Source organism: Dermacentor variabilis, chromosome 7 (assembly GCF_050947875.1).
Source record: "Dermacentor variabilis isolate Ectoservices chromosome 7, ASM5094787v1, whole genome shotgun sequence".
Lineage (NCBI taxonomy): Eukaryota > Metazoa > Arthropoda > Arachnida > Ixodida > Ixodidae > Dermacentor > Dermacentor variabilis.
In genome coordinates this window covers 20431247-20453672 of record NC_134574.1, presented here as the reverse complement: position 1 = coordinate 20453672, position 22426 = coordinate 20431247, and the positions used below count along the sequence as shown (strand labels likewise).

The following is a 22426-nucleotide window of genomic DNA, read 5'->3' as shown; positions in this document are numbered from 1 at the left end:
TAACTTTGAATTTAGTAAGAATGAAAAGAAAGGGGGTTATTCGAGGAACCTGATCTTCAGTTATCATATCATGAGAAGCCAACTAACAAAGAAACCAAGGAAAAGATAGCGGAAACTACTTGTACTTACTAATTGAATCAAGAAATAATAAATTAGTGGCAATGAAAGTGGACGCGGGGCCTGAGGACGCGGGATCAAATCCAGGCCGCGGCGGCCGGGATTCGATCGTGATGCCGGTGTGCAAAACTATGAACATCAAAATAGACGACATGGATATTTGAGTCGCTGTTGAAGTATTGATGACGAAAGAGAAAGCTATCGATAGCGCTATTGGTACCACAAGACGATATCAGTGTTACATAAACTTAACGACGGTTTTCCACATTTTCGGAGCCGTACGCTATGCAGATGGCTCTAACAATCCTAGGACTCTGCGTTCACACAGTGGACTCCTCACGGAACGCTTCACAGGGATACGTCTCTGTACTCTGGCACTGCGTGGTATACTTTGCCATGCGGATGGCATAAAATCACGTGACAGAAGTGTTTCGCCAGTACCTGGCGCGGTAGCCACAGTGAGGAAAACGCAGTCCGTTAGGATTCTGAAGATCAATTCATAGCTGCACAAAGCTGCTCTCTAATTGTCTATGCATTGTACTTGCGCATCCTTACAACATAGGGTTACCAGCGGAATGCCTGTTCTGACTCATTAGGTATAGCACATACATAATTTCAGACAGCAGGAGAAAAGTGAAGGGAAAAAAAGGCTGACGTGATCTTACGGAATGCCTAAGTAACACATGATGAAGCTAAACGTATAATTGTTCACGGATTGATAGTAAAAAGTTTGAAACATGTATACCTTCGCTGCAACGAATTTTGATTAAACCTTTTATTCGACCATAGCGAAAATAATTAGAATTTAGTTGGTCTGGTTAAATATAGATTACTTATCAGCATAAAGTAAATGTGATAGCCATATTCATAATTTTGACAGCGGAGACAAATACGTTCTTTCATTCATCAAAAATTCCTGAGAAAATAAATGTACCGAGAGTAAGTGATTTATGGCACAATATTGAAGTACATGAACAAACAGCAATATTATTCATTACGCTACTAATAGCAAAAGTTAACGATGTAGCGTACCATTGTCGACAGCTTATTCTATCGATAGCCAATTTATTGGTATTTTGCAACACTTCCTGCGTGCACAGGTATTAACTGCAGCAGTTAATGGGTACATATGTCGAGATGAACGCACGTATACAACTAACACGAGCTGCTCCTGTATAGCATATGTCATGCGATATGCAGAATCCCTATGCCCCAGATCTGTCCACAACTGAAAGAAGCAACTCTTGCAGCAATCTGTTGATTATTATCTATTTTTATTTATAGTTTACTGTTCTCGATCCAAAATTGTAAACCTTAATTCTGCGCAAAGGGTTCTGCAATACGTGGGGCGATAGCGACGCGCAAGTGTTATGGTAGGACTCGAGAGACTGCGCTCAGATGGCATGCCTTATATACCCGTTCGCTTGTCTTTAATGACACTAAATTGGAAGCATTGTCTTAAAAAGTAATTAAGTTCTTTCGTCAGGCGCATATGTTGTGCATTGACCTGAGCAAAAATTTCATTTCTTTTTTGCCACTAGAGTGGGCTTTTGATTATAGGGAGTGGCTTTCGCGAACAGTTATTCTGCAAAAACCGAATAGCATACCAACAACTGTGTGAGTTGGTAAATCATGCACCCCTTGCACAAATTTACAGCATTGTTTGTCCTATCACAGTGAAGGATCGAAAACTTGGGAGCTCGCCACACTTGCGGTGGCCACGGTGACAAGCACTAAAGGGAACACATGTGGGGACTACATTGGCAAACTATTGTGGTGAACTTTTGTTTCCTTAAGCCGTTTCCCAAGGTAATCTCTCCTGCAGTCCCTAAACGGGTTCTCTTCAATGCTTTCGCAGTAGCCCCTTGAAGCGTTTCGGGCTCCCGGAATTGTTTAATGGAAACACACACATTTAGAATCATTACAATCTCTTCTTTGTTTACTCCGTTGACAAACGAGGTGACGGTGCCTCTCCTTCTGCTTAGCTTCGGGTTCGCGTTAACCGAGATCTTCTCGCCGCTGTGCACGCCGAGCCCCCGCGTTGCGCTGGTCCCGTGCTACTTCCGCGGCTGGCCACTTGGCCTCGCAGGCGCCGCCGAGACGCGATGAGGATAAGCAGGCGCGCGTGTCCTTTTACGTGCAAGTGGCGAGCCCTCTACCGTGACGTCATGAACCGCTAGGCACGCCGCGCGAATTCGGCGCTCCTTCACCTCGCCGAGAACGCCCACTGGTGTGGAGTAGATGTAACGCCTCTGGCTCGCACTGCAAAGCTTCCTCTTGGTGGCTTCGGCTTGAATCCGCCTACGGCGATATGTATTCGAAATTTTCGAATTACTTAGCCTATCATACTCGAATATGTCTTCATAACCACTTTCCATACATTATGACCTTTTTCTGTACTCTGCGTCGATCTCATACATGCTGCTTGCATTTTAGCGTTCCTACCATTAAATGTACAACCACCGCCGCACACTGGCAAAACACCCAATGAGTCAAGCAGTGCTTTTGCACTAATAACGGTTCGTTCGTCGGCTTGCCGCGCGAATGTTCCTTGACAGATACTATACAAATTTTGCATGCCCCGTGATACTCAACTTCATGCGACATTTGTTAAGTAGGCAGCAGGCGTAAGAAAATGAAGCATTATAACAAATCAATCTTGTAGAAAGATATACATGCGTGGCAGTTTCATGAAAAAAAAACTAGTTGTGGTCTACCCGAGACAATCACGAAGCTAACACACCGCGGTTGCTCAGTGGCTATGGTGTTCGGGCTGCTAAGCGCGAGGTCGCGGGATCAAATCCCGGCCATGGCGGCTGCATTTCGATGGGGGCGAGATGCGAAAACACCCGTGTACTTAGATTTAGGTGCACGTTAATGAACCCCAGGTGGTGAAAATTTCCAGAGTCCTCCACTACGGCGTGCGTCATAATCAGAAAGTGGTTTTGGCAAGTAAAACCACCTATTTCTTTTAAATCATGAAGCCTCTTGGCAATGTGGGATCAACGATGATTTTTATCCAAGTAGCAGTTGTGAGGGCGATCGAGTCGCGACGTCGGTCCTACGCACCGCCGCTGTCGTGCTGCAACACTCGGCGGCGCATGCGCAGTTCGCGCGCGGTCGGTTGAAAGGTCTCCACGAACGCGTTGTCGCTTTAGATGCGAAAACAGCGAATCGAAGTGAATGCGACCTAGACGCTACGCTCAATCGCCTCGTTGGGGCTGCCGGGGCAACGCTAGAACGCAGCAGCTCGCAGCATGTGAGCGCCTGCGTTCGTTCTGCGGCCCTGGAATAGCCACCGGGGTGGTCGACCGTAGCTGCACTGCTTCTGTTGCTGCGTTCGATCATGGCTGTGACTTGCGTTCCAGCTGAGAAGCTGTATGCATACTCTTTTCAGAGCGGATCTGACAGTAGAGAGTTACAGCTCGGCGAGACAGCGGCCGAGCGGGCCAGCGTCCCACACCCATGCGCATGTTGTACCGCGCATGGGTACTGGCATCAACGCTGCCCCGTTGAGCCCGCTGGGTCGCTGAGTTATAATTCTCTACTGTCAGTTCCGCTCAGAACAGACTAGAGAGCTATAGCTCAGCGAGCCAGCTGGCTAGCGTAGACACCAGTGCACATGCGTGGTACAACATGCGCAGTCGCGTCTGGCTCCGCTGGCCCGCTGGTTCGCTGAGCTGTAACTTTCTAGTAATTGTACCGCTAAATCTATAGCATCCTTTTGTTGGGCACGGAAGACAGAGCAAAGCTTTTTATTTGCTCATAAGAAAAAACAAAAAGGGTGGGAGAGTCCCCTTGTCCGGCGTCCCTATGACGATCACGGGCCCCTTGAATTAGAGCCCGGTGGACTTCGGGAGGCCCGACGAAGAGGGCATCGCCGCACAGCTTTTCTTGTGCTGAGGGGGTGGAGGATGAGTGGCAAGGGAGAGAAAAATGTTGCGGCGGACTCCGTCGTGACATGGAACGCCGCTGATAGGCTACTACAGCCGGAGCAGGAATCGCCATAGCGGTCGGGGTGAAATTTGTGGAAAGAGCGGAGGTTGTGTTATGTGTGCCCCTGGAGCTCGGGTTTACCGCTTCCTCTCGCGAGAACGGTGGCAGTGGACCAAGGGTGTGTCATGCGCTTCTGTTTAATATGACTCTATGCGAGTGGGGGGCACGGCCCGATCTGGATAACTGGCTTCGCCACGCGGGGCCGCGAGGAGGTCGATTTCTCCGGTGACCGCGTGCGCTCAGTGCCTTACCCGGAAGTGAGGCACGGTCAGCATTAGTAAGATCTTCTTCACCTCTTCAGCGCTTGTCTGTGGTATTCGTTTCCTTGTGTCCTCGTCTTTTTCGCGCTGTTTCACCACAGTTCACGGTCAGCAGTTCAGGTAAAATGAAGACGGTGTGGGGTGGCTGTGGAAAAACCTGTTTGGCAACCTTGGGTATGCTGCGGCCCATCAGACGGCACGTGCTTCCTCTCGCGGAATCTGGAGAGCACGTCTCACAGCAAGCGCTCCCAATGCCGGCAGTTTCCCGTCAGTGTCAGCTCATGCGACATGGAGGTTGGACGCATGCATCGCAGCCGCTGGTGGTGCATTTCGCCTCGCCACCATTGTGAGACGCACGGTAGGTGCTAGTGCGCTGTCGATACCGCGCTGCAGCCATTGCATTGCGCGCTTCATCGCATGATCGTGCCGCCCTACGCTTTGTTTTAACTCCTTCGGAGGTACTCGAGCGGAATGTTAAACCAAAATATTTGGTCAGCACTACGCCCTTGCAGCATGACAGTCGATTTTGCACCATGTTCAAAAAACCCACGAGAAAGCTGCACAGTCGCTTTTGTCTGCCGTTTAGTTTTTGTCCTTCGCTACTGTCAAACCATCTTTCGAGGATGACAGCGAATAAAAAATGGTTTCCAGTGAGGCTTACTACGCCCTCAGTGCTCACCCCGAAGCTACAACACGTAATTTTGCCCGTTGATATTGCACCCTGGCCGCGTCCTTTCAATTGTTACCTTCGTATTTAGCAGGCACTAAACTTGTGATTCTTTCAGTGAGCAGCGCGCACTGCGTGATCGAACTAAAAAAAGTTTAGTTTCCTGACAATATATTTAAAACAATTTCTCTATCATCTCCTTCCTGTCTGTTTACTGGTTTGTTTAGCCACCTATTTAGCACATCCGGACACTGTACTACGACGAAATAAGACAGGTATCAACTTTACTTTGTACTTTGGCATCTGCCTTTTATCGTATGCATGTACGACCCGAGGACAAAGCAATGATAAGAATATCAGTGACCTTTCGTCGAAAATAAGCTTTCTAGCATTCGTAACATCTTGAAGTTCATTTCTGTTTTCTTTCCAATACCATTTTCTTTTAGTTCTTTCAATATATGAACCATATTCATCGGATCAGAAGGTTCGAAATGGCTTTTGTCAAATTCACTAGCGACCCTCCACTCCGCACCCCTAAGGCATATTCAAGCTTCCCTAGAGAACGACCTGTGGAAGTACCTGTTTAAATCCTTGATAGATTCTTTTGATTTCTTCTTTGCTGAACTTCGTGGACTTGCAGAGGGCACTGATGGTCTCGGGCTTGCAGCGGACCACGGTCATCTCCAAATCATCGATGGCTTTTTCTGTAAATAAAAAGGAAAAGAAAGAAGGAAATAAGATAAAAATATATTTTCTCTATAAATAACAATTTTCTCAGTAACTTTGACATTAGTTTCCCGAGTTATGCACGACAAATGGTAGACACTTCGCGCAAGCGACTAACTAAACTAATTATTGATTTTTTTAACTCTATGTGTAAGCTCCACGCACAACTGTCTTACGGTGGAAAATCGTGCTTCTCGTGGAATATACACGAAGTAAGCGGTGCCTTAAATCCTGCTGGTCGGTCACGCTCTGCGAATTCATTTAGCGGACCTAAAAGTTATCCTACTTGTTTTGCCCGGATTACTTCGCACCATTCTCAGGGGGCAGTTTGGTGCCCTTTAGTTCCATATCCATATAAAAACTGAAATATACTCTTGTAACTATCACTTTTTTAAATAGCTGTAATATTGTCATTATTATTTTGGATAAAAATGACCCAATTGGGGTGGTGGCATGGCGATGGCGGGTATCGTGCGCGGCTGATGTCGCAGCGACGTGGAGCGGACGTCAGAGCAGCCAGCACAACAAATGCTTGGCCGCCGCTTCTGATCGGCGTCATACAATTGCCACGATACGAAAGCAGGAGCTAAGCATTAAACATCAGCATGACAAGCACGTGCACTCGATGGAAGAATTATATGGCGTGCTAACAGTGTCCTCTGTAATCAGTACAGTAGGCAGTAAATTCACGCAATCGTGTTCACGCTCTCAAAAAATATTAAAATCAAGTATGCTGATGGGCGATGCAGCAAATGACAGAAAAGGCAGTTGGGGAACAAAAGAGCGAGAGTGCTGAGGGGGACGGCGAACGCAAGGTGAACCAGAAGAGGGAATAAGGTGGCTCCCAATCGAGTGAACTGGTAACAGTGGCTCAAGCAGTGCAAATTATGTCAGCACGAAGCAGCTGGCAAAACTTGTCTTCGCCGCTGCATGTCACTGGGAAATGAGACACATAATCATTGTGCTTTCTTGCATTTTATTGGTTTATGTTTTGCTCATCGACATCTCAGTGCCATGCTCGGAAAGAAAAGAGGTCAAGTCGAAGTGACAAGGCTTTTGTCCACAACTTTCGCTTATTACTGCTATGACAATAGACCATTGCTTCCTCATGATTAGCGCACTTTGATGAACTCGGAGTGACGTCAATTACAGGTCACATTGCGTAGAGCAGCGGCACCAGCCTGACTGCTGCGGTTCTGACGTACCTACGTGAACATCACGCTAGGAACAATCGCGAAGCCCTCTCTCCCACTACTCTCGCTCTAACAGCTTATTAATGAACACGAATTATTTCACCAATAGATAGAGACTGCAAAAACACACAACTTAATTCTCTTTCAGATTCCAGTTCGTTTTAGGTACATCAAATAACCAAAACTCAAAGATGCACTGAACACCGGGATGAAAGGTTCAGCAACATAATATTTTCGATATCTGATTAGATCGCTATCTTAAATAAATGCGAGATGCTTTCACTAAAAGCCGCGTCATTGATTCCGAGATCTAAAACGCCGGCCTAAGGGAGATACTGTAAGTAATTATCAAACAGCGATGTCGGCAATTCAAATTTTTTTCATTTATTTATTTAGGAATACCTCACAGGCCTACGAAGAGGCACAGGGTGAAGGGGCGGTATGGCGCACTTTATCACAATATACAATCGGTAAAAGATATCGATCCATAAAGACATTGCAATCTTGGCACAAAACGATGATATTTGCATATTTACAGGAAGATGTCAACAAGAAAGAAAAAAAGAAAAGGAATGAACAGATAAGCATTGCATAGAAAGAGCAAGAACAGCAAGAATATCATGATAAACCAACAAAGACACCAAGGGAAGCATAATGGAAATTACCTGCACTTCCTAATTGAATTAAAGAAATGATAAAAATAATCGTACGACCGCGGATGAAAAAATCAAATTACCGCAGGTGGGGTACGATCCCACGTCTATATGCTATATGGCTGTCATTTAGAGGTTCAGCTGAATAGTTTCAGAGAAGCTCTGCGAGCTTGGCTCCTCGTGCACATGTGTTTGAGCTGCCCTGAATTTCACTGTGAGCATAAAGGTCTCCACAAATAATATGCGGACAAGGTGTCGTTCCAATCAAGTTTTCAAGCCTCGAAGTATCGAATGGCCTGCCTGGCTCAAGGTGTACTCCAATGACAGTGTGATCTCGTTGGCCTATTTACATTATGGCACACACATATTCCTTGTCACTGTGAGGCGCAATATCAACCAGGGAGCCCGAATATCCTTGCCAAAGCCTATGAGTAGTCTGTTGATGTCATGCGGTTGCTGTAAACGATGAAAATAGTAACCTTGCGTGCGGAATTGTCCCTCGACGTGCGATTCAGAGATGACTATGAAAGGGAAGTTATACGCTCACACCAGCTGCCAGAAATCTGAAAGTTTCGAGCAAAGACCGCAGGCGTTCCACTAGAATATGGTGCATGTGCGAAAAATATTGTGGATGGTCAGCTCAGGTGAGGTTGTCGTTGCAGAAGACGTGATTAATAATGTGAAGTAGTGCGCCCCTGCAGAACGTAAGATGCCGACACCGACGGCTCCATTGTAAGGACGGCTTCTACCTCTGGGAAACATCTTGACGAGGGGTTGGCACGGACAAGAGCTTTGAGGGCTGTAAACGACATCAGAATCAGTAAGCATGCAATGTCTTGTTCGGTGCTTTCGTGTTGCTGCCTTTCGCAGGTCATCCTGTCGTGTTGTGGCGCCTGAGGCTGATGGCGGTAGTGGTCGTTTGGCGGGCGTTCTGCGACACGTTCCGGTAGCTTCGAAGGAGGCTATGAGGCCGCGCGCTTCCCATATTTTTTTCTAACCGCATCAGCGTATGTGTTGCCAGATGTATTTTGGTTTTGTGGTGATTGTTCCTGGGAGTTGGTTGTTGTATTCGCGAAAACCACGTCGGGGTTAGGCGGTGGTTCATGACGCTTGGGTGGTTTCCCTTGTACTTGCTTTACCACGCGAGCAAGTGTAGCAGCCTTCTTTTTAACGCACTCTCCATATGAAGCAGGGTGTGGGCCACCGCAGTTGGCGCATTTAGGTTGCGCCCTGGAGGTGCATACCTTGTCTGAATGGGAGCCATCACGCACTTCGCAGCACACACTGGACCGGTATAATGTCCCGATATCTGACCATGCCTCTGGTATTTATAACACTACGTTGCTGCCGCGACGTATTCGGTGACACGGTCATTGCAGAATCCAAGCGCAACTCGTTGAGTTAAAGGTGAATCCTTGGTGAATTCTAATAGAACAAATCGACGACATGTCTCTTTTACCTTGCCGCCATCCTCAGGGGTGTAAGTGGTGAGCTTCCTTGCTGTAACGACGCCTTGGTCGCGTAGATGTTCTTGTAGGTCTTCATTTGACCAACTGAGAGGTACATCGTGCATTTTGCCATAGCTGGCCGTGTATGAATATGGGACACGGGCTTCTACAGACACGCCAGCTAGCTGCAGTTACCGTGAGCAAACGGTCGGCGGCGGGGCGTGTTGACACTATAACCACGCATCAGGCTGCAGTCCTTGTTAAGGCGATGGCTGAGAACTTTCTCTCGAGCCGACGCTACAACTGCGGATGCCACTATGCTAGGGTTAACATTCCATAGATTTCCTCCTTCTAGGGCAGGCCTGAAGATAACAGGAACACCGACACATTTTTAAAGCGAAGCTTTCTTTCCCTCTTCCTTCGACTTTCCCACTGCTGCTGCTGCTGCTGTGGCTCCTGCTGTCCTGTCGTTTGTGTTCTTCTTCTTGAGTCCTGGTCTTCTGCGCCTTGCGTTTACTACTGCAAGCTGTCCGGCACACCGCGGTGGGGGAAGGGGGTGGGTCACAGCATGCGTATACATAACAGAAGCGAGTCAGAGAGGAAAGGTGACGGAAGGAACTCGTTTTCCCCCCACCGCGTCGACTGTGCGCAGTGCCCTCTGGAGCTCACTGGGCGTCGCCACTTTAGCCTCTAGACAGCTCCAACTATACGTGACTCACCTCAGAAGCATTGCAAAAACTGTAGCGCTTCCTCTTCTACTCAGGGGCGAGTCCAGAGGGGACGTAGATAGAACTGTAGAGACGAGTGAGAAGAATGCAGTTTCCATTCAAGGGATTGGGAGAGGGGTGACATGAGAAGGCTTGGAAATCCTACTACTATATGACGGCGGTTGCAGCTAAACAGGATAAGCTTAAGTTCAAGGTACGGTACCGTACCTTGCTCCTATTTCTGAAAAATGAAGACAATGCAAATATACTTAGTTAGTTAGTTAGTTAGTTGGGGTTTAATGGCACAAAAGCAACTAAGGCCATGCTGCGCCAAACACGAGGCGTATTACAATCAATTTTATGAAGGAAAAGGCTTTGTTAATCTATATTTTATGTAAAAGGCCAGTGTCATCTAGAAATTTACGGACGTCACATAATGGTACTAGTGGATCATCACCTAAAATTAGAGCAGGGTGTAAAGGCATGTGTAGTTGATATAATTTGTGCAAAAGTGCTTGTCTGAGTGTTTCAATATGCGTACATATCAGTAATATGTGCATAACTGCTAGTGGTTCTTGACATTTCTCGCATGTTGGTGTGTCTTCTTTTGTAAGTAAATAATTGTGTGTGAGGTGTGTGTGTCCAACGCGTAGTCGGCATAAAACTACTTCGATGAACCGCTCCTGATGATGACTTCCACTCGCCAATTATGGGTTTAGTGAGGTGTAGCATGTTGTCGGTACAACGGTCCCATTCGCGTTGCCATTTTGCCGTTAAGGCTTTTTTAATCGCACGGATGCTATCTTTGCATGGAAGTGTTGTGTTTGTTATCTATTTGTACGTTGCCATCGATGCACATCTACAAGTTGCTTCGTTACCCGGTATCCCAACGTTGCTTAGAACCCAGCAGAAGCGAATTGACCTCCCGTATTTCTTCAGCGCCAACATGTTTAAAATGTCTCCTATCAGGTGTTCACACTCAGATTTCAGCTGTTGAGCCTTCAGTGTGCTTAAATAGTCAGTGTATATGAGTGCATGTTTGTGTTTATCAGTGATAATCTTTTTAACAACCAAGGTAGCGTAAACTTCGACCATGAAAACAGAAGCGTGTTGTGGCAATCGAATACTTGTTTCCCAATGTTCTGTTACGGCCCCCACACCCACGTGATCTTATGTTTTAGAGCCATCAGTGTAATATTGCATGTTATTTTGATATTTGTCCTGAAGAGCATGGAATTCTTGTATAATGTGTTCGCGTGGAGTGTCTCTTTTCCTTAAATGTGTTAATGTCCAGTCGCACAACTGTGTGAAATCATACCACGGGGCCAACCGTTGTGGTTTCTTGGCAACCTGGAGGTCTTCGTGGGAAATGTCATAATCCCGACACTATTGCTCATACCGCAGGACAAGTGGCCTAATCATGTTCGGTTTAGTTGTGTAGTGTAAGCGTGAGTTGGATTGTGTGAGTATCTTGTAGCATATGTGTTGCGGTGATGACTGAATTCTTAGTACGTAGGAAAAGGTGAGTAATGCTCTGCGCTGCTGTAACGAGGGTTCATTACACTCGACGTATAAACTTTGAATAGGTGAAGTTCTGTAGGCACCACTTGCCAGTCGCCGTCCAAGGTTATGTGCTGGATCAAGCCGTTGGATGTGGGACCGTCTGGCTGAGCCGTAAACCACGGAGCCGTAGTCTAAAAGACTACGCACAAGAGACCAGTAAACACGTAAAAGGCACTTTCGGTCGGAACCCCAGTGCTTATGAGACAACATTTTAAGGATATTTAGAGCTTTAGTTCCTTTAATCTTTAGTGCTTTTATGTTAGTTAGGAAGTTAATTTTGGTGTCAAAGGTTACTCCTAAAAACTTATGGTCTTGTTTCGCTGGCAGTATGGTGTCGTTCAATTTTAGGACTCGATCGCTGTGTAGTCCTCGTATCTGAGAGAACAAAACAGCAACTGTTTTCTGTGTGGAGAAACGGAAACCATTTTTGTTAGCCCATTGTGTAAGTTTATTTAGAGTTGAAGCTGCCTTTCACAGGTTAGCAAATTTGAGGCGCGGCAAGCCACTTGGAGATCTTATTAACTGAGTTCATTTTTACTATAAAGAGTGTCGCGCTGAAACATAGCCTTGTGAAACACCATTTTCTTGTTTAAATGTATGAGATTGTACTGAGCCCAGACGTACCTGAAATGTTCTATTAGACATAAAATCAGCTAGGCAGTTTAGCATTTTACCCCGGATGCCGAGGTCAGCCAGGTCTCTTAAAATTCCATATCTCCATGTGATGAGCAAAACGTGAACAAGGTGAATGCAGGAGCCAACATTTCTACAAGTGGACTTGTCTTCTTCAAGGCAAGTCCACTTTCGACAAGTCCACTTGTCGAAACGTTGGCTCCTGCATTCACCTTGTTCACGTTTTGCTCATCGTCTTGAATTTCCATTTCCTGCATTCCCCGTCTTTTCTCTGCATATCTCCATGTGGTATCATAGGCTTTTTGTAAATCGAAGAAAACTGCAAGACAGTGTTGTTTGTGTAAAAATGCATATCAAATTTCATGTTCTAGACGGACAAGATGGTTAGTAGTTGAACAACCCTTTTTATATCCACACTGGTGGGGGTCAATAAGGTTTCTTGAATCTAAAATAAATGAGAGTCTTATATTGATAATGCTTTCATACGACTTTGCCAAACAGCTTGTGAGTGAGATGGGTCTGTAGCTGCTTGCTGATAATGGGGATTTACCGGCTGTTAGAAATGGAACGACCATTGCTTTTTCCACTCTTCGGGCATTATACAGGATTCTCAGATTATGTTGAAAGATTTAAGGAGAGCGTCTACAGATGCTTGAGATGGATGAGACAGCATCGCGTAGTGAATACGGTCGTGACCTGGCGCTGTGTTTTTCCGTGCAGAAACAACTCTGTTTATTTCTTGTTGTATGAGGGGGGAATTGTACGGTTCATTTGATGCGCCAGTAGTGGGCAGCTTCTGTTTTTCAGCAGACTGTTTGTACTGTACAAATTCCTTTGCATAATTCCCTGAACTGGATACATTGCGGAAATGTTCTTCAAGTATATCTGCCTGTTCTTGTATTGTTGTTTGTGTGCCTGGACATGTAAGTAACGGTATTGTGTAAGATGAGTACTGTCCTCTTAATATCCTCACCTGGTACCACATTCGTTTCGATGTTACCGTACTATTAATTGAAGAGATGTATTTTTGCCATGATGATTTTTCAGCATGTCTTCGAATGAATCGTGCTTTGGCTTTGGCTCGTTTGAAGTTTAACAGGTTTCTATAGGTGGCGTACCTCTGTAGGATTCCCCAGGCCTTATTTTGTTCTTTTTTAGCGTCGGTACACTCCTTCGTCCACCAGGGGTTTAGCTTTTTGTGCACAATACCCGATGACTGGGGTATGGCCTTTTCTGCCGCACAGATTATAACCTCAGTGATTTTTTTTATTAAGTTGATCAATACTTAGCTCTGGCGAAAAGACATCTTCCAGTATCGCGTTCTCCATAAAGACCGGCCAGTCCGCGAGCTGTAATTTCCAGGGGCGTGGTCTAGTTACTAGGGTTTGTGGTAATGATAGGTGTTTGATGAGTGCGGGTAAGTGGTCGCTACCATATGACGTGTCGAGTGCTTCCCATTTAAGATCAGTAGAAAGTGAAGGCGAGCAAAAAGCTACATCTAAACAACTAAATGGGCTGGAAGTTTGTGAAAAGTAAGTCGGGGCACCTGAATTTAAAAGGCAGATATCAATGTATAAAATAAAATCTTCCACCAGCTGTCCTCTTTGGTCAGTTTTGGCACTGCCCCAACGAGTACAATGAGCAATAAAATCCCCTACTAAAACAAATGCGTCTGGTAACTGGTCTGTTAGATTTTCTAAGTGTTTAGTAGTAAAATGAGTGTGGGGTGGAGTATACAGTGAGAAAATGATGATGGTTTTGTAAGATAGAGTGGTGACAGCTACGGCCGCTAAATATGTATTCAATTGGACGTTTCAGGTAGGAGTGCCGCCCGGCACGACTATAGCCACTCCAGCTGACAACCGCCTGGAACATTCGCGGTCCCTTCGGACAATGGTGAAACCTTTGAGAATTTGGTTATTTTTTGGACAGAGGTTTGTTTCCTGGAGACATACTGCAACTGGTGAAAAGCTGTTGATGATGCCTTTGATGTCACCTAGATTGTGTATGAGACCTCTACAATTCCAATGGATAATAAAAGCCATTTTGAAATTGAAAGGTAAGAAATGCACTACGGAAAGAATAAGAGGTGGGATATTAGGTGACATGGATTTTAAAAGGCTAATACAAATGGGCGATAACCTTTAGGTTACCGCTTTCTTATTTTGAATAGTTATTGGGATTTTGTCCCTCTTACCGCGCTCTAGAGAGCGCTTGTCCTTCGGTGTCAATGGCACCGGGGTTTTTGTGTCGACCTCCATCGCTTTCTCTGAGGCGCTGGAGGACCGAGAGTTTGGCGCCTAGTCACGTGTCTCGGGCCTTGGGGGTTCGCTTTATCTTAGGGTCCTGCGGGATTGGTTTCTGCAGAGTCTTTGAAGAGGATGAAGCAGTGCCGGCTGCTTCCACCGCGGGGTCGGGAGGGGTCACTGCGGGACTACTGAGCGTGGTCTTGAAGGACTCCTGAGGCCTCTGTGACGCTGTTCCCATCTGCGTCACATCGGCATAACTTTTTCGCGGAAGGTACGATAGCCGCTTTCTGGCTTTATAGAACGAGATTTTTTCCTTAACAGTTAGTGCAATCACTTCTTTTTCTTTTTTTTCAGCAAGGGCAAGACCGCGACTAAGCTGGATGATCTTCTTTACAGTTAACACAATCTGGCGAAGAGGTGCAGTTGTCTGATTGGTGATCATTGCAGCAGCATTTAGAACAGGTTGCTTGGCCTCGGCATGCATGTGAAGCATGTCCCAACCTTTGGTACTTGAAACATCGTCTCGGGTTCGGGATATATGGTCTCACATTGACTTTAACATAACCTGCATCGAGTGAAGTAGGCATTTCGCTTGTTACAAGGGTGAGTATGACATGTTTGGTGGGTATTTCTTGGTTGTTTCTGCGGATTACTATTCTTTGTACTTTTGTAACATTTTGTTCTTGGAAACCCTCAAGGAGTTCATCATCGCTCAATCCGTTAAAGAATTCTTCAGATATTATTCCCTTGCTTACATTAAGATGAATGAGGTTTTATTATTATTAATAGACAAGATATAGTACAAGGCAGTAATATACAGGAGGAGGTCCCAATGTGAAAGACTGTAATGGGACCTCCTGGTCGCTTGTATTAAGTGCTCTATGGACTGACACTGTCACTGTCGTGTCGCCAATACTGGTAAGGTCAGTGAGGTTCTCTGCTTGGTTTTTATCATTCAGTTCTAGGAGGAGGTCCCCGCTAGACATTTTGGAGGCTTTGTACGTCGGTCCGATTTTTTCTTTCAGGCATTTAGCTACAAGGAATGGAGAGAGTTTTCTTACTGTCATGTTGCTTTCGCTGTGTACTACATAGCATTTGGGGAAGGATGGAGCGTTGCTCCGAAAGGAGAAATCGAATGGTACTTTGATGGGGCATCTTTTTAGACGCCGATCATAGACGACAGAGGTTTGTGCTGCCATAGAAAGTGTGTATGTTCGGCAACAGCGCCGGCCGCCCACCACGGAGCCCAACGAGGGAACGCGGCAGAGCTTGTGTACAAGCCTGCACGACGGCAGCCGTACGCCGTCGCTATAACCAAATATGGTGTACCCAAGGTAGGATAGCCACACAAGGTTAACCCATGCGGCCGTGGAGAAAGGAAGTAAATGGAAGGGAGGAGAAGACAGGAAAGGTCAAAAGTGAGAGATAAAGACGAAGATTTGAGAAGAGAGAGACAGGAAAGGGCGACTGCCGATTTCCCCCTGGTGGGTCATTCTGGAGGTGCCGTCTACGTGAAGCCGAGGCCAAAGGGGTGTGTTGCCGCCGCCGAGGGGCCGTAAAGGTCCAAAAACCCGGCACTGGCTCAACCCCCAGGATCCCCCTTTACCCAGACACGGCTAAGCCGCGCACGGCTATACGCGGGAGGGTCCAACCCTCGTGTGCTCGGTTACTTGGTGTCGCAACACACCAAACGCCTGCTGACGCAGACGCCCCTGTGAGGGATAATGCAAATATGTCAAGCGGACAAACTACGTAGGACGTACAGAAGCAGAGCCGCAATAATTAAAGCGCACTGCAGGATCCAGCTGACATTACGACACTACGGAATCGGTCGACTGTCAAATGAACACTTCTGTGCCCACCGCGGTAGATTTTCAGCTATGACTTTGCTAGGGGTCGCTGATTTGATCTCAGCCGCGACAGCTGCATTTCGACGGGGGCAAAGTAGAAAACGCACGTGCACGTAGATTTTGGGACACGTCAAAGAACATCACGGTGTCAAAATTATTTTGGAGTCCTCCACTGCCGCGTGCCTCATAATCCGATTCTGGTTTTGGCACGTAGAGCCCCATAATCCAAGTTTAACACTTCTACCATGGTGGCATGTGCCACGTGAAGCAATGACAAAGCTCTATCCTCTCGTAGGTTATGATATATGGCTCACAACAACGCCTCAAGCAAACACCTCTAATGTCTGTTCAGTGTACTACGCAGACAAACAGCAGCTGTGCACGCAGGCTGACGTTAACATCAACTCAACACTCTCGTGTTAGATTAAGCCTAGAATAAATTAAGTTTTAGCAGTCACCATCACCGCTAATTATCGCGTCAAATCTGGTACTGGTATCCTGTCTAACTCCGTTAGACAGGATACCAGTAAGCTATCGCAGGAGACGAAAGATCTGCTCAAGAAACGCCAATGTATGAAAGCCTCTAACCCTACAGCTAGAATAGTACTGGCAGAACTTTCCAAGTTAATCAACAAGCGTAAGACAGCAGACATAAGGAACTATAATATGGATAGAATTGAACATGCTCTCACGAACGGAGGAAGCCTAAAAGCAGTGAAAAAGAAACTAGGAATTGGCAAGAATCAGATGTATGCTTTAAGAGACAAAGCCTGGAATATCATTACCAATATGGATGAGATTGGGGAGTTCTATAGAGATTTATACAGTACCAGTGGTACCCACGACGATAATAGAAGAGATATTAGTCTAGAGGAATTCGAAATCCCACAGGTAACGCCGGAAGAAGTAAAGAAAGCCTTGGGAGCTATGCAAAGGGGGAAGGCAGCTGGGGAGGATCAGGTAACAGCAGATTTGTTGAAGGATGGTGGGGAGATTGTTCTAGAGAAATTGGCCACCCTGTATACGCAATGCCTCATGACTTCGAGCGTACCGGAATCTTGGAAAAACGCTAACATAATCCTAATCCATAAGAAAGGGGACGTCAAAGACTTGAAAATTATAGACCGATCAGCTTACTGTCCGTTGCCTACAGAGTATTTACTAAGGTAATTGCAAATAGAATCAGGAACACCTTAGACTTCCGTCAACCAAAGGACCAGGCAGGATTCCGTAAAGGCTACTCAACAATAGATCATATTCACACTATCAATCAGGTTATAGAAAAATGTGCGGAATATAACCAACCTTTATATATAGCTTTCATTGATTACGAGTAAGCGTTTGATTCAGTCGAAAACTCAGCAGCCATGGAGGCATTGCGGAATCAGGGTGTAGACGAGACGTCTGTAAAAATACTGAAAAATATCTATAGCGGCTCCACAGCCACCGTAGTCCTCCATAAAGAAAGCAACAAAATTCCAATAAAGAAAGGCGCCAGACAGAGAGATACGATCTCTCCAATGTTACTCACAGCGTGTTTACAGGAGGTATTCAGAGACCTATATTGGGAAGAATTGGGGATAAGAGTTAATGGAGAATACCTCAGTAACTTGCGATTCGCTGACGAAATTGCCTTGCTTAGTAACTCAGGGGACCAGCTGCAATGCATGCTCACTGACCTGGAGAGGCAAAGCCGGAGGGTGGGTGTAAAAATTAATCTGCAGAAAACTAAAGTAATGTTTAACAGTCTCGGAAGAGAACAGCAGTTTACGATAGGTAGTGAGGCACTAGAAGTAGTAAGGGAATATATCTACTTAGGACAGGTAGTGACTGCGGATCCGGATCATAAGAGATAAATAATGAGAAGAATAAGAATGGGCTGGGGTGCATTTCGCAGGCATTCTCAGATCATGAACAGCAGGTTACAATTATCCCTCAAGAGAAAAGTTTATAACAGCTGTGTCTTACCATTACTCACGTACGGGCAGAAACTTCGAGGCTTACGAAAGGGGTTCTACTTAAATTGAGGACGACACAACGAGCTATGGAAAGACGAATGATAGGTGTAACGTTAAGGGATAAGAAAAGAGCAGATTGGGTGAGGGAACAAACGCGAGTTAATGATATCTTAGTTGAAATCAAGAGAAAAAATTGGGGGGGGGGACATGGGCAAGACACGTAATGAGGAGGGATGATAACCGATGGTCATTAAGAATTACAGAATGGGTTCCAAGGGAAGGGAAGCGTAGCAGAGGGCGGCAGAAAGTTAGGTGGGCGGATGAGATTAAGAAGTTTGCAGGGACAACATGGCCACAATTAGTACATGACCGGGGTAGTTGGAGAAGTACGGGAGAGGCCTTTGCCCTGCAGTGGGCGTAACCAGGCTGATGATGATGATGATGATGATGATGATGATGATGATGATGATGATGATGAAATCACCCAGCACAGAAAGCTTCGCTTACATTTCCCCACAGTGCGTGGGATCTGCGTATTTTTTTCTTGTAGGATATGACAGTGAAGGATGCCTGGTCCATCTACTCTTGTTCGTAGACGTAGTCTCTTGTTCTCAGGGCCTTGGCCTGCAGCTGCTACAGCAGGGACTGCAGGACTAGCAGTTGCCACGGCGGCCATGGATGCAGCGTGGAGTGCGGTGGTGATGTTTCCTGTCGTGGTGGACACGGCACGCAGCGTCTAAAGGGTCGCTTTATGTGCTTCTCCAGGTGGGCGGGGAACTCCAGTTTGTCCCATGGCGAGTACAGAGCGCAAAAAAATGTTTTAAAGGCTATCAGACGGAGAGAAAAATTGAAATATTAAGGACTGGTCTACTACTCATAGTCCAGTGCATACATTCCAAAGAATGTATGCACTCTTCGCTCCATTTTGCTGAGTGCTTGTAGCTTCTGCATTAGGGGCCAATGAGCAATTGCATTTGGGAGTATTAGCCATAGATGACATTTTTTGTCGACCTTACTCCACGAAGAAATCCAAGGATCCTTATCATAGACAGCTCCGCTGTAAAACAATAAGGTCACGTTAAGGTCCTGCAGCAAGAAAGGATGTTCCACATATTACGCCAAGGCTTGTGAGTGGTGGCGCTTGCTAATACATCCGTGCTTGCTGCGGTAAAGCTAGGGAAATGATGGATCTTGTTTTTTCCGAACGTGTAGATATCTTCCCAGTGGTCAATTTAGGAACCACTGGCCTCCTTGAAGCCCTTGGGTTCAGCGAGAGCAGGGGGATGGTAAACATCTTCGCAATACAGATTAGTAAGAGGGGATTGCAATATTGGTGGAAGAAAAGTAGGGAAACGACAAACAACGGAGGCGTGCCATAGCAAAGTTCACAATAGCGGTTCACAAATTTTGGTTGTGGGAATTCATCGTGTTTCTTTTTTCCCTTTTTTCCACTTTGTAATAGGAAGCACATTAGGCAATAAAACAACATGAGCTCGGTGGCGCAACCCACCGCCCCGGAATGTCACCATTATCAGCCGTTCCCCAACACAGGGAAATAGGGAAAGGAGAAGTTATTTAAACGCAAGTTTTAGACCGAGCTAGGCAGTCTAGAAGCAGAGCCTACAATCTGCGGAGAAGCATCAAGGAGCTAATGTCGTCCAGTATCACCTGGGCCGCCGAGCAGTGTCTGAACTGCGAGTTACTAGTTGACGCAGGAGACGACAAACTAACGTCTGCAATGAAGCTCACGGTGGTTCCCTTCAATTTAGCTCAACTTGTCCGAGGGAAGACGTCAGAACTCGACTCCCTGGAAACCCGGCCCAGCAATGGCATCGACCGCAATGAGATCGGCTTGCCAGCGCTCTTCGGGAAAGCTCTGCCGTCGACTCCACGCTTTATGGACGTGCTACTGCTGTCCGGCCATGAGTATGCCATCATTTGTTTTCTTTTGAACTCTGTTTAGTTGACCACCGTTAAGTGCGTTTTGTGCAGTGTTAATTTCTATATTTACTGTTAACTGTACGTTGTATTTCTGTTGTCTTCATCACTGATCTAGATAGAGTGCACCTCTGTTGTTGTTGTGTTTTTTGTGTTTCGTTTAAATTGTGTGTCGTGGTCAGTCTATAAGTATTGTTGTTCTTTCTTTTTCCCGACCCCGCCTCCTTCGATGTGTGCTCTTGAGTACAGAACGACCAACCGGCTTCTATACCCCGTCGACGACTTCGCGCCGCCTGCGAACGGGTGACAAGCCGTGACATATATATATATATATATATATATATATATATATATATATATATATATATATATATATATATATATATATATATATATATATATATTAGGTAAAAGCTGTCTATTTAGGATACCTTTCAAACTGTAAATACAATTTCAACAACAATAGGAAATCTTAATTTCCGACTGTGTGTCTAGAGCTAAAGAACGCGAAAAAGTTTATTTCTGGGGTAAACATACAAATCCACTTTTCATCATAAATTATTCCTCTTTTCAAGTGGCAAACCTTTTTTACCTTTAAAGTCAAACTCTCGGGTGTCTGTGTACCAATATAATGGCTGCGCTGAAAACACTTCTACACTGCAACCCGTGACATTGAAGCTGAGACGGTTCAAAGCCGAGACAGATTATCCTGCGTTGGCTTCCGAATAAATGAGCTGTTTGGAAGAAAGAAAACGATTAAAAGCGGTGGCAGGCCCTTTCAGCTATCTTTTCACATATTTTTTCCCTGAAGTGAAGTAAAGAAGCTTTTGTGAAGCGATGAGCATGCCTTTAAGAAGTTGGAGCCTTCCCTGTCTAACAAGAAAAGAAGAAAAACTAGCAGGAGCGCATAACAGTGCCGAAAACAAACATGAGCATGTTTCAAGGACATTCTTGAAGCAGTGAGTTCTATGCTGGTCACCAGCGCGGCAGGAGCCGGGGTGTAAGCATAGTTGCATTTCTGCAGTCATAGGACATTTGTAGCATACTAGCTTTTAGCGTCATAATATCCATTGATACATTTAGGTTTAGGTGATCCTTGGAGAAAAATGTAAATAATGGTCATTTGGAACGACGGCATACTGCTTCGTAGTTTTGACATGTTGCAGTACAGTCGTAACTGCGAGAAAAGTGGAAACCGAGTTCGTTGTAAATAATGAAGTAAAGCTGGCGTCCAGAGATGGATTCGTAAGCTGCTGACATTAGCTTCGAGTCTCATCCTTACAGGCATCATATGATCTGCACGAAATCATTTGTTCTCGTGCTGCGCTGTTGACGCATCACCTCCTGCATCGTAGTTTGACTACAGTGTCGTGAATAAGGGTTCGGTAACTTTCCACCGGCTATATTTTTTATTTCCTCCTTTTGATTTTCTTTGATTGGGAACAGAAAGCCTATTGCTCTTACTTCTTTCCTTTGTGTGTCTGTGTGTTAGGTGGCGGGAAAAAGGTACAGAAAGCGCAGTCAAGGCGGGAGGAAGCGCTCCAGAAGAGGGCATGGAAGAAAACATTCGGCCCTGAGGACGCACGCAGGAGGACCAGCGAAGAGAGCAGCGGCACGCCGCAGTGCGGTCATGCACTGCAGAGCCGCGGGGGCCTCGCCTGCGCCGGCGCATCCGTATTTCAAGGGCTCTTGCAAGGACTCTTTGAAAGGGGCGGGAAAGTTGTGCAGTCGAGGCAAACAAAGTCATCGTCACAGTGTGACAAACCTATCACCTCTCTTTTTGTGCTTCAAATGGAGCCGACAAATGGAGAGAAAAGGCACGTCACCTAGTCATTGATTTGTTTTTAATTAAAATCGCGTAGTTGTAGTTAGTCCGCTCTCAGAATGTACACCCACTAAAATTCGCTAGGGGGCCACCTACTGGTGGCCGATAACAGCTATAGCTCCATTAAAAAGTACTACTGACATAATAAAAGTGCCTATAACATTCTTTAGATGCTTGCGATTACTGTTGCTTTTGGGAACAATCCAGCGTTTTTCCATTCTGTAATCGCAAAAAAGAAATACTTATCGCAACATTACTTTTCCCAAACCTTCATTTTGATATTGTGGCGGGCAATAAAACTATGTATATGTTTTTTTTTGTGCAAAAGAAAGCAATCTGAAAGCTCTAAATTAGAAAATAGTCCAAACGAGTATGGATCACGTTAGAAGTTTCTGATTTCCCCGGTTGGTACTTCGTACAGAGTAATTAAGAGGACAGCCTCCAAGGGTAGTAATATTTCTTGAAACGGGGAAATGCAAGTGCAAAATGATTTTTCAAGCTCAATTGGTTATTATTATCAAAATATGCTATGTGAAAGGGCCCCGATAGAAGCTGTAAAGTTAAAAAAAATCTCAGCACTGTTTTCACGCAGTGGGCTTGCCGCGTTGTTGTACGTAACATAATATTCTTTTATATATCGCAT

At 45.6% G+C, this 22426-nt stretch overlaps 1 protein-coding gene across 9 annotated transcripts in view; it reads right to left on the bottom strand.

Moving 5' to 3' along the window:
• LOC142587361 (Kv channel-interacting protein 4-like) overlaps positions 1 to 22426 on the bottom strand; it is a 323816-nt gene that overhangs the window by 108695 nt on the left and 192695 nt on the right. For all 9 annotated transcript variants that reach the window (XM_075698307.1, XM_075698303.1, XM_075698302.1 and 6 more), the window contains one exon: positions 5620 to 5744. In XM_075698307.1, the coding sequence (XP_075554422.1) occupies positions 5620 to 5744 (125 nt within the window). The remainder of the gene's footprint in view (positions 1 to 5619; positions 5745 to 22426) is intronic.